We start from the raw sequence: 12833 nt of genomic DNA on the forward strand, positions 1-12833 counted from the left end.
GAAGGAAGGAAGGAAGGAAGGAAGGAAGGAAGGAAGGAAGGAAGGAAGGAAGGAAGGAAGGAAGGAAGGAAGGAAGGAAGGAAGGAGGGAGGGAGGAAGGGAGGGAGGAAAGAAGGAAGGAAGGAAGGAAGGAAGGAAGGAAGGAAGGAAGGAGGAAGGAAGGAAGGAAGGAAGGAAGGAAGGAAGGAAGGAAGGAAGGAAGGAAGGAAGGAAGGAAGGAAGGAAGGGAGGGGGAGGGGAGGGAGGAGGGAGGAAGGGAGGGAGGGAGGGAGGGAGGAAGGGAGGGAGGGAGGAAGGGAGGGAGGGAGGGAGGAAGGAAATTGCAACAATAAAAAGTTGGATTTCCAAATTTTATTTACACGTAGCCTAGCCTAAAGTCCTCTCAAATTTGTCATAGTTCAGGTCACCAGGAGTAGGGATGAATTCAAATCTTAAAAATCTATCTATCTATCTACCTATCTATCTATCTATCTATCTATCTATCTATCTAGACAGATTATGGGGAAATATACATACATATATGTACATATACATATATATACATATACATATATATATATATACACATATAATATATATAAAATATTTAAGGAGGTACTGAATTTCCTGTACTAAATAGAAAAAAAGTATGCAGTATTTCTTGGAGAAAATTTAAATAGCAAGCCTTTATTTTGGAAAACTTGTGACTTTTTTTATTTCTTCTCACCAGTACATTCAACTACTCTGAATTAGTGAAATCAAAACTGAGAGACAGAGAAAAATGAAAAAGAAAAAAAAGTTTAAGCCTGATAAATGTGAAAATAAGTTGGTTTTTTTTTCCTTTTGTAAAGGGGTAGAGATTAAAAACAGTACTTGGAAATAATTCAATTAAACCACTTATCATTTCACAGGAAACATCACCAAACCTGAACTATTACTCAGTTGCTTTTCAGATATTCAAACCTAATATTGGGTGTACCCATGATTCCTTCTTTTGGTCACTATTTAATCATTTTTAAAGGCTTTTTTTTTTTGGTGTGGGGGGAATCTAAATGTGACCTGTGGAAGACAAGAAAGACAGAGGAATAAAACAATAACCTTTTTGGTAATGAAAAGAAGTGACAGAAAAATACATTGTCCAAATGTCCCTTAGTTATCCAGCACTATTTTTTGGAATTATCTTAACAAAAGGGCGTGCAATGAAAAGCAAGACTGACAGAGGTCAAATTCTCAAGCTTTTTGTGAAGAAAGACAGAGCATGAATTCATGTGGCCTCATGTCTTTCATCCCGTATGATAGACAGCTTTTTCTTGCATGTTCTCTTTCAGTGAAAAATATCCAGCTATCAAGGCAGGACACCAGTTGACCACTGAATAGAAAAGGACTCTTTCTGGATGTTACCTTGCATTGTGAAAATTCACTTGGTAGGACAGTTAGCACTAAGAGCACTTACTAGTCCTCTGTTACTAAAGAATATTTTCTATGTGGTGCTCAATGGCTCTCTCAAATTAGTCTTCTATTGAGGGGTGCAAGGCATGGAAGAATAATACATTAGGAAATTAATGAAGCTCATTCCATCTATGTCTCTCGCCTTCATTGCCATTGTAGGAACATTGGTAAAAGGCCAGGAGAAAAACAAAAAATAGAAATTGCACCGCATGAGCAGAAAAGAGAATGCCACACTGAAGAGAGAACAAAGGGGTTGTAAGTTCTGAAAAGTAGTATGCATCAGTGGAAATTTATGCAGGTAAGAGAAAAGGAGGTCAGAGAGAAGGATATGGTATCTAAAACAGTGTTCCCAAGACTTCAGTTTTATATTCAGTTATATAAGTTCAGACTTCTAAGTAGGAGCATTTTGGAGTATCATATGATGACTTCCACATTTTTTTAAAATCTGCCCAGGAAAACAAAGCACAGAAAAGAGAAAAGGCTCACAATAATTCAGACTTCAAAGCATGCTGTAGATTCATGGAGCATCCAGACTGACTGTTCATAATAATTTGATCTGTTACATAGTTTGTTAATGACTCTCTCCAATAACTTGTATTCATGGGTAAAGCATCAGTTACCTGGGATAGATGATGATAAGATAATGAGAAGTGGGTTAGCTGGCACATAATGTGACCAATTGTTACTAATGCATGAAAAAAAAATATTTCCTTAAATATTCATGGTGAAATTTGTAAAAAAGTAATGGACCTCAGATATGATACTTCACTCTTTATTTTATTTTTACCCCTGATGCTAATAGTGTGTATAGGGTAAAGATCTGATATTGGAGAAGGGAAATTGGGTTACCTTCTTTTTGAGTGTAAGACACAGATGTGGATATAATTCATGAAGCAGTTTCTCCTAAAGTAAATGCCCAAAATATGTATGATAAAGAATACAGGCATCTAAAATATTTTACAATTGGCTTTTGAAAAAGGTCTATTTTCTTTATTCTAGATAGAACTCTCATAGTAAACTTGGAAGTATAACCTGAGTAAATGATGCATGGTAAAATGAATATTAAAAATACTCCTAGGATAAGTGAAACACACTACAATTTGGTATGGACTAAGAAAATAGGAGATTTATTTGGTAGGAATATCAGTGATAGAGCTCCTTTTAAATGTGAAATTATACAGGGTTTTTTTTTTTTAATTTGTCTTTTTTTTTTGGTTTTGCTGTAAAGTGGCATTTTTTTTTGTTAGAAGTACTAAGGGTCTAAATGGAACACTGAGGTGACTCATGGAACCTCATTATGCAGTTAGGAAACCCACCTATCGAGCAAAAGGGAAGAGTGGGATAAATATAGGATTATATGGGATTGTACAGACTATACATGTGTTTCTAAAGATTGGTTTAATTATCCAAGGGATGAAACAGTCTTGAACTTTGACAATTGCATGAAACAGCAGGAATACATCCTTCCACAGAAAGAACGGGGGTGAATCAGTCCTCAACTCTTACCACTGTAAGTCCCATTTGATTTTAAAGGGTGTAGCTTACTTAGTTGTTATTCAATGAGGTCCAATGAGAACTCTCCAGAATTAGATCAATGAGCTTTCAGGTACTCTATTAACAAACTTGATTTTGCCTTGAATCTCGCCTGGCATAAGTGATGTGGTGATAGTGCTGTCTGCATGAACCTCTCTTTTAAACAGGGCATATATGATGTACACATGCTGTCTACAGATGCACTAGTATGTGTGTACGTGAACAAGTACATATACGCTAGTGAAACGGCCATGTTGGTGTTCAATCTCCACAGCTCCCTAGATACATACCAAAGTAGGTGAGAAAATCAAACTATTCTCATTTGGCCTTTGTACATATATATTCATCTAAGCCGTGTCAGCAAAAAAAAAAAAAAAGCAGCCTTTTCTTCCAGAAGCTTGAATAATGAAGAAATTCAGCTTTATTACTCACACACTCCCTTTTCTTTCCATTTCATTATTGGAGATGCTTCAGGCTAGACTTCCTATTCTTTATTGGTGTCTTTTATTTCAGGAAAAGAAGAGTATGTAGCCTAGCAGAAAACTGATTTATGCTACATTTTTAGAATTAGAAAATTCAAAACTGACAGTCTGGAGGGGTTAGTAGATGGGGAAGATATACAATTAAAATAACTCTCTGTTTATTAAAGTCAATTAAGTTCATAAGAGGAAAGAAACATTGCATCCTTATTAGAATCACTTAAAAATATTTACTAGGACAAAGATATAATGAAAACAATGAGGTGCTAGAGGAGTTCACAGACATTGGAAAATAAGGAACAATCTTATTATTTAGTGTAAGGCCCTAAAGCAGAGAAACCCAAAAGCAAGAAAGATCATTTTCCTATGATTTCAGCCACCAAAAACAAAGAGAACTCTGAAATGAATGGAGCTAATGAGCTCAACATTGGGAGTCCTGTCACGCAAAGGGAGCATTAAATAATCAAATGTAATATAAACACTGAGAACAAGATGGAGCATCTGCTAACTGTCAGGGCCTAGAAGCAGCAAAGCAGTAATTGTTTTCAAAATCAAGTTTGTCTTGTAAACAGAATCAGTGAATGCCATCCACATCTGTGGATTATTCCATCAGTATTTGGTGGTGAGGTCCCCAGCTCCCTCCTTTCCTTTTTTCCACGTAGGTCAAAGGGCAAAAGGTTGCAGGTGTTTTTCTGTTTTTTTCAATGTGATTAACGTAAGAACAGAACAAATGCAAAAAACTACCAAGAGAGTTTTCAAACGACCACCTCCTCTGGAGGCTCTAATCCTTAGCTTACATACAGGTTTATCTTCGGGACTTTGTGACAAAGAAGATACAACATATTTTTAAGGAGTATATAGTTTTGATCCCATATGAAAACAACTAAGTTAGCAAGATTTCCAGTCTACATTTCCCCAAGAAGGTCAGTATAACCAACTCATCTAATTATAAACAGCATTTTGAAAGTGGTCAGAACAAATGGACATTTTGAATGCAATTGAATCTAACTATCCAAAACGATTAAAGCAATTTATCTCTCCCTTTACTCCAATCTTTACTATTTATTTTCTTTCATTCAGTTCTTCGAGTTATGTAAAGAGGGTATGCTGCTTCATGATGCCCAGTATTTTAGAAATTTTACCGTTATTTTCTTATGCCATCATTTCTTGGACCTCTGACACCAGTGGGCAATAACCTAGCTAACATTTCATATAAAATCGAAAAGAGGCATCAGTGCAGTTACAGAAAATCTAATTTTAGCAGCTTTCTTTTATTTTTTTTCCTTTTAATTTCAAGCTACTACTTTTTCCCATGCTTCACCTAGATTTATGCTATCGTATGTTGTTCTAAATGATCAACCCCACAAGGGGGTGCTGAGTGAGGTGCACATTAATTTCTTTGTACCTGTTGCTACTATCAGTAATCCTATATTTGCAAATTTTCAGAGCCTAAAAGTTACAGTAAAAAGGGGAAGGGATTGGGAAAGGAGCGGCCTATGATAAGTCAATAACAACAACAACAACAACAACAACAACAAAAATCTCTCTTGGACCTTTTAAGGTGCCACAGAAACAAATCAGGAATCCAAGATTTCTCTCTTGTCTCTATTCTATAAATGGAAGCATGGGGTTCAGGAAGAGGTTTATAAATGAATTCCTGCACCTCTAACCACATAGTTTAGATGCAGATCTGTGAGACTGAGTAGATGTGGAAAATAAGAAAGTACTTCAGAAACTGTGGAAATAGAAAAACTCAATAGGCAACCATGCACAAATGTGGCTCTTATTAGGTCTAAAGTAGTATAGCAGGTCTCTTGAGTGGTCGTTGTCACCAGGACAGGCTTGTGCAGAGGAGGTGGTGTGATAGCTGTTGGGAGTCTCTTGGGGTTGGGGTAAGGGGAAGGGTAGGGTCTTCTCAAAAGTAAAGGGAAAATAAATAAGGAGGAAATAGAAAACAGAAAGAAAGGGGAAAATAATTTGTGGGGACCATTTAGTCCATCAGATGAAATACTCTCGTTTACACTCGCTTACTGTGTTCTGCAAGTCAATGTCATTTCTAAAGGAATTGTCCAAATTTTCTGGATATTCTTTCTCCTTCATCTGGTTAGTTCGATGTGAGTGTTTATGTTGGTAAAGGAATCGAGTCATGATACCAATGATGCAGAAGATGATGAATATCACCACTGCTATTACACCTAGAAAGAATCAGGAGAGAAACAGATAAAAAATAAATAAATAAATCACACCATATCCATCAAGCAGAGAGCTTGAAGGGTCACAGGTAAGAAAAATAATTTATACTTAGAGGACCTAGTTACCAATAAAAGCTTTGTTATTTCATATCTTTGTGACCTTGGGCAAATCATTTAACCTCACTAGGTCTTGGTTACTTATCTAAAAGTAAATGTTGCATTACAGGCTTTCCATAGATACTTCTAGCTCTAAATATATGATTCAATGATATCCAAGTTCAGGGGCAGCTAGATGGTGCAGTACATAGAGCACCAGCCCTGGATTCAGGAAGACCTGGGCTCAAATGTGGCCTCAGACACACTAACTATGTGACCCTGGGCAAGTCACTTCACCCCATTCCTTGCAAAAAAAAAAATTTCAAGCTTCCTCCTCCCTCCTCATTCAATGACAATAAGTTAAAGGATCAAGGAAATTTTAGGAAGAAGTGAGCATTTGATTTAGCCTCTAAAGAGTACATAGGATATTAGCTAGTGGATGTGGAAATGGGGGAAGAAGGAATTAAAGTCAAATAAAGGCAAGGAAGTAGGAAATCAAAAAGCATATTTAGAGAATCTATAGGAGGCCAGTTTACTTTTATGTTCGGGGAGCTGTGGGAGAAAGTCTAGAAAAATATGTTGAGGTTAGAGCATAGAAGTTCTTAAAAAGCAGGCTCTGAAATTTTAACATAATTGAGGAGACATTAAGAAGACAGATAGTCTTCTTGACAGTCTTGGCAGCCAACTAGCTGAACTCTCCCAATATTCCCATCGAAACAGCTTTAAAATAACACCTAAAATCAAATTTTGGAACAGCAGAGCCAACAATAGGTCATAATGAGACACTTTTTTGGCCTAAGAAACCTTGATATTGCAGAGGTCTATGGCACAGGGATGGAGGCTTGTCTGGAGCTCAGTTGCAATAGCAGCAGCTTTAAAAGCTCTCAGCCCACAGACAGTAAAGGGTCAGATCACTGGTCAGAAAGAGATTACAGTGGACCCTTTGCCGGGACTGGGTATAGCTGGCTCTTCTGGCAAGCCTATTGCCCCTACTCAGTTCTGGGCAACAATTCCAAGGCTCTAAACAAATTCTGAAGCAGCAGAACCCACAAAAACACAGAGTGAAACAAATTTCCAGCCCAAGACAACCTGGATGATTGATCAGAAAGGTGTATCATGCCAGGCTGGAAGCGCAGCACAGCATGGGAGCGCAGGCAACAGCAAACCTGGAGCAGGCCTCAGAGGACTGAATCACCCGCAGCTGTGGAGGTTTCCAGACTCCTCAATCCATGAATGCCAAAGACAACTTAGAAGGTCAGTGGGAAAAGTCTGTTTCTGTCGGTGCTCAGAGGGGAAGGCGGGGTTTCAGCTCCATTCCCCAAGAGCATGGCCCTGGGGGGTGGGGGACAGCTGCTTCCCGAGCTTCCGGCCCACAGACTGAGGGGGGAACCAAGTGGCTGATCAGAGAGGAATCGCAGGGATCTCTTTGCCAGTGCTGAGGCAGGAATCTCTTGCTTTGCCTGTGTTTGGATCTGGGTCGCATTTCTGGGCAGTAGTGCTGGGGTAAGGAGGAATGCTGGCATGGTGGAGCTTGTAGTGGCTGTGGAGAAGAACCCCTCCTCACAATTACAGGACAGAAAGGAATACTTGTACTCACAGGCCAGGAAAGGAGTAAACACCTTGCCCCTTATCATACCACCTTGGAAGAACTGAAAATTTACAGGTCCCTACAAGTATCTCTGAAAACAGCTACACAAACCCCTGAAGCTTGGGACAGTACACTCTCCACATTGGAAGCAGACTCTTACCTTAACAAAGAGTTTCAAACTCAAGTAATTGGCTGGGATCATGAGCAAGCAGCACAAAAAGAGTCAGACTATATTATCTTACTCTGGTGAAAAAGAAGATCAAAATATACAACCAGAAGAAGACAACAAAGTCAAAGCTCCTACATCCAAAGCCTCTAAGAAAAATATGAATCACTCCCAGGCCTTGGAAGAGCTCAAAAGGGATTTTGAGAAGCAAGTAAGGGAAGTAAAGGAAAAACTGGGAAGAGAAATGAGAATAATGCAAGAAAATCATGAAAAACAAGTCAACAGCTTGCTAAAGGAGACCCAAAAAATACTGAAGAAAATAACACCTTAAAATATAGCCTAACCCAAATGGCAAAAGAGGTCCAAAAAGCCAATGGGGAGAAAAATGCCCTAAAAAGAAAAACTGGCCAAATGGAAAAGGAACTCCAAAAGATTACCGAAGAAAATACTTCCTTAAAAATTAGGATAGAGCAATTGGAAGCTAGTGACTTTATGAGAAATCAAGACACTGTAAAACAAATCCAAAAGAATGAAAAATTAGAAAACAATGTGAAATATCTCATTGGAAAAACAACATACCTGGAAAAGAGATCCAGGAGAGAGAATTTAAAACTTATTGGACTATCTGAAAGCCATGATCAAAAAAACAGCCTAGACATCATCTTTCAAAAAATTATCAAAGAAAACTGCCCTGATATAGTAGAACCAGAGGGCAAAATAGAAATTGAAAGAATCCACCGATCTCCTCCTGAAAGAGATCCCCAAAGGAAAAATCCTAGGAATGTTGTAGCCAAATTCCAGAGTTCCCAGGTCAAGGAGAAAATATTACAAGCTGCTAGAAGGAAACAATTCAAGTACTGTGGAAACACAATCAGGATAACACAAGATTTACCAGCTTCTACATTAAAGGACCGCAAGGCATGTAATATAATATTCCAGAGGGCAAAGGAGATAGGATTACAACCAAGAATCACCTACCCAGCAAAACTGAGTACAATCCTTCAGGGGAAAAAATAGTCATTCAGGGAAATAGAGGACTTTCAAGCATTCTTGATGAAAAGACCAGAGCTGAATAAGAAAATTTGACTTTCAAATAGAAGACTCAAGGAACATGAAGAGGTAAACAGGAAAGAGAAATCATAACGGACTTATTAAGGTTGAACTTTTTACATTCCTACATGGAGAGATATTTGTAAATCATGAGACCTTTGTCACTATTAGGGTAGTTGGAGGGAAAAAAATGTATGTATAGATAGAATGATAGATAGAGGGCATAGGGTGAGTTGAAGATGAATAAGTGATATCTGGAGAATAAAATTAAGGGGTGAGAGGATTATACTAGGAGAAGGAGAAAGGGAGAGGTAGAATGGGGTAAATTATCTCACATAAAACAGTCAAGAAAAGGCTTTTACAGTGGAGGGGAAGTGGGGGAAGGTGAGAGGGAATGAGTGAATCTTAATCGCATCAGACTTGGCTTAAGGAGCAGATAACATACACGCTCAATTGGGTATGGAAAGTTATCTTATCCTACAGGAACATAGGGGGAGAAGGGGACAAGAGAGCAAGGGAATAATAGAGAGGAGTGCAGATTGGGAGAGGGGGTAATCAGAAGCAAACACTTCTGAGGAAAGATGGGGTCAAAAGACAGAAAATAGAATAAGTGAGTGGATAGGATGAAGGGAAATATAGTTAGTTTTCCACAGCATGATTACTGTGGAAGTGTTTTGTATGACTACACAAGTATCACCTGTATCGATTTGTTTGCCTTCTCAATGAGGATGGATAAGGAGGGAGGAAGGGAGAAACTTTGGAACCCAAACTTTCAAAAACAAATGTTAAAAAAATTGTCTTCACACGCAACTGGGAAATAAGATATACAGGCAATGAGGTATAGAAATCTATCCTGACCTACAAGAAAATAGAAGAGGAAGGGGATAAGATAAGGGGGCATAGATAGAAGGGAGGGCAGATTAGGAGAAAGGGTATTCAGAATGCACGCTGTCTTGGGGTTGGGGCAGGGATGAGATGAGGAGAAAATTTGGAACTCAAAATCTTGTGAAAGTGAATGTTGAAAACTAAAAATTAATTAATTAATTAATTGATCTTACAAATATTTATGCCACTATTTTGTGGTGGCAAAGAATTGGAAATCAAGGGGATTCTCATCAATTAGGGAATGGCTGAACAAGCTGTGTTACAATGATGTTAATAGAGTACCGTTGTGGTATAAGAAATGATGTGACGGCTGGGTTTCAGAAGAGCACAGCAAGATCTATATGAATTGATGCAAAATGGCATGAGAAGAACTGGGAGATCATTCTGCACAATAACAAGGACATCAGAATGATGATCAGTTGTAAAGATGTGGCTACTCTGATCACTATAATCATTAAACACAATTCCAAAAGAGTTATGATTAAAAAAAAATCTATCTACTTCCACAAGACAGAATTGAAGTGCAAACTCTGAGTGCAAATTGAAGTATAATTCTCACTTCATTTTTCTTGCTTTTTTTTGAAATATGGTTAATATTGAAATTGCAGTTTTTTCATGATTCCACAGGTATAACTGATATCATGTTGCTTGGCTTCTGAAAGTGTGAGGGATGGTAAGGGAAAGAGGGAGAGAATTTGGAACTCAAAATTTAAAAAGAAAAGAATGTTAAATAAATTAAAATGTTAAAAATCCACATATGAACAGAAAATTAGACAATTTTAATTATGACAATTCACATTTTTATAGTGCTTTACATTTTTGAGCAAGAGCTTAGTATGTTCAGAATTGTATTTTAGCAAGATGAACCTTACAGCAGAATGTGAAATATCTTGAAAGTATAGGGGGAAAGTGGCAAAGGTTATTAGGACACTAAAAATAGGGCAACCCAAAGAAGCAATGAAGACCTGACACAATGTGAAAGTCCTGAGGGTGAACTGAGTATAATGGAGATGATGGAGGACCAAGAAGTTTTATATCTGACTACATGGAAGAAATAAGGAGAAATGGCTGGTTTGAAGGAGAATATGAAGGTGAATTTCCTATTCAGATACAGTTCACAGATTCAGTGCTGCTTCACCATCACAACAAGAAGAGGCATTCAATGATGAACTGATGGATGAGATTTCATGGGGATCACCTCAAGTAAATGTGTGTATGACTGAATGAGGCATTTGGTTAAACTCCTGAGTTTATTATACGTTGTATAAGTATTTGTTCTTTTGAATGTTCTTCCTTTACTAGTTGAGAGTTAAATGCCATTCTGTCCTTTAGGGAGTTAGGACTAATAATAGAGTGAAAAGTGGGGTTGGACCTGCCAGGATCCTTGGATTCCTACCCCAAAATGTTTCACTTGTGATGGTTTGTGATAAAAGTGACTATATATCTTCAAATGATAAGATACAAACTCTTAAAATACTTCCAGGTGAAAAACTCTGTAGAGAAGAGAGATGCTGGGAACCTAGACAGAATCATTAGAACAGTACCTAATATAATGCTTATAATAGAAGGAGTTATGGCCAGGAATACTCACAAAGAGAGGGAAAGGTTGCATATAGAGTTCTACTGTAGATAATGTCATGTTTTTATTTGTTTGTTTGTTTTTAGGCAATTGGGGTTAAGTGACTTGCCCAGGGTCACACAGCTAGTAAGTGTCAAGTGTTTGGTCAGAGGCCAAATTTGAACTCAGGTCCTCCTGACTTCAAAGTCACTGTTCTATCCACTGTGCCACCTAGCCCCCCGATTTTTAAATATATTCTTTGATGTTTAGTGGGGATACTGGTCAATAAGACACAGACTTTAGAGCATGCAGTTTTGCCTTTCCTTGAGAGTTAGAGATTGAGTACACTATATTCTCTGTCAGGTTTCAATCCAATACGTAAAGGCCTTCTTATTCTACTTCCAACCATAAGCGATTAAGGGGCTGGCACTATGGAGATAAAACTGGCCAGGGTAAGACTGTTGATGGTGCATTAAAAAAAATTGAGAAAATGATTTCTCACTTTTTCCCCTGGTGACTTTATAATGAAGAAGAAAATCGTGAGCTTCTGGGGGACAGGATGGGGAGAGAAGGCATGCAGCAAATTGTACTCCCCACATCCCACCCAGACATCCTGTTTCATTTCTATTTATTCATTTGTTAACTTAAATAAAGATAGATGTTTAGAAACGTGATGGATAAGGTAGCATCCTTGTTAGTTTTGAAAAGCTGGAAGAGCTATCAGAGCTCCTGTCAGCAAAGAGAGTCAGTAGCAGAAAGCATCAGAACTGAGAGCAAGTATAGCCGACTTTGGCAAAGAGTGTAATCTGAGGAACAACTTGCTTGACTCATCCGAATCATCAACTAACTCAACTGCCAAGGTGCCTGATCTTTTCTTTTTTTTTGTTTTTTTGTTTTAGGCAATTGGGGTTAAGTGACTTGCCCAGCGTCACACAGCTAGTAAGTGTCAAGTGTTTGGTCTGAGGCTGGATTTGAACTCAGTTCCTCCTGACTTCAAGGCCAGTGCTCTATCCACTGTGCCACCTAGCTACCCCTACCTGATCCTTTAAGAAGTTAGCCCAGTAGAGGAAGGGAGTAAATAGTCGATTAGTGGGACTACATGCAATACACACACACACACACACACACACACACACATAAGCACACATATATGTGTATATATATATATGTGTGTGTGTACATGTATATATGTGTATATGTATATATGTATATATACATATATGTATATATGTGTGTATATGTATATGTGTGTGTGTATATATATATATATGTATACACACACACACACACACACACACATATATATATATATAAATTTGGTAGAGATTCCATGAGGAAAAGAAAGGATGCCCAAAGTGAAGAGCCATGAGGAACAAAACATCCATCTATACATTTACCTGACCAACATCATATTAAAAGGATTGAACCCACTCTCCCCAAGAATCAGCTGCATGCAGAGGGTAAATTGCATGATTAATGTGACATGTTTTATAATTGGTGTCCTTGCTATAACTTCTATAAATATAACCATATGTAAATATATAAAATATACATATATAATTAATTCATTAAGTTTTATATCTCTGATAAGAAAAACTCCATGATAATAATAAAATTACTTTTGGAATATTATCTCTCGATTATGCCTCAGCTAAAAAGCTCTTATGCTCAGATTCATTAAAATTTTATTTTATTTGATAAAGAATCATTTAGAGGATCAAACACTTATTGCATGACAAGTCTTATAGAGTAGCGTGTAAAAACAGAATATTTTAAAATCAGGTACCTTAAAGGAACTAAAATAGATCTTTGCATTTACTAAATCAGAGGGGTAGGTTCTTCTAATACATCTAGTAGA

At 37.7% G+C, this 12833-nt stretch overlaps 1 protein-coding gene across 3 annotated transcripts in view; it reads right to left on the reverse strand.

Moving 5' to 3' along the window:
* Positions 1 to 645: 645 nt before the first annotated feature.
* CNTNAP5 (contactin associated protein family member 5) overlaps positions 646 to 12833 on the reverse strand; it is a 915392-nt gene continuing 903204 nt past the window's right edge. For all 3 annotated transcript variants that reach the window (XM_020963128.2, XM_020963129.1, XM_078146792.1), the window contains one exon: positions 646 to 5635. In XM_020963128.2, the coding sequence (XP_020818787.1) occupies positions 5439 to 5635 (197 nt within the window). In that variant the 3' untranslated portion in view covers positions 646 to 5438. The remainder of the gene's footprint in view (positions 5636 to 12833) is intronic.

Source organism: Phascolarctos cinereus, unplaced genomic scaffold (assembly GCF_003287225.1).
Source record: "Phascolarctos cinereus isolate Bilbo 61053 unplaced genomic scaffold, phaCin_HiC Scaffold_726;HRSCAF=1367, whole genome shotgun sequence".
Taxonomy (NCBI): Eukaryota; Metazoa; Chordata; class Mammalia; order Diprotodontia; family Phascolarctidae; genus Phascolarctos; species Phascolarctos cinereus.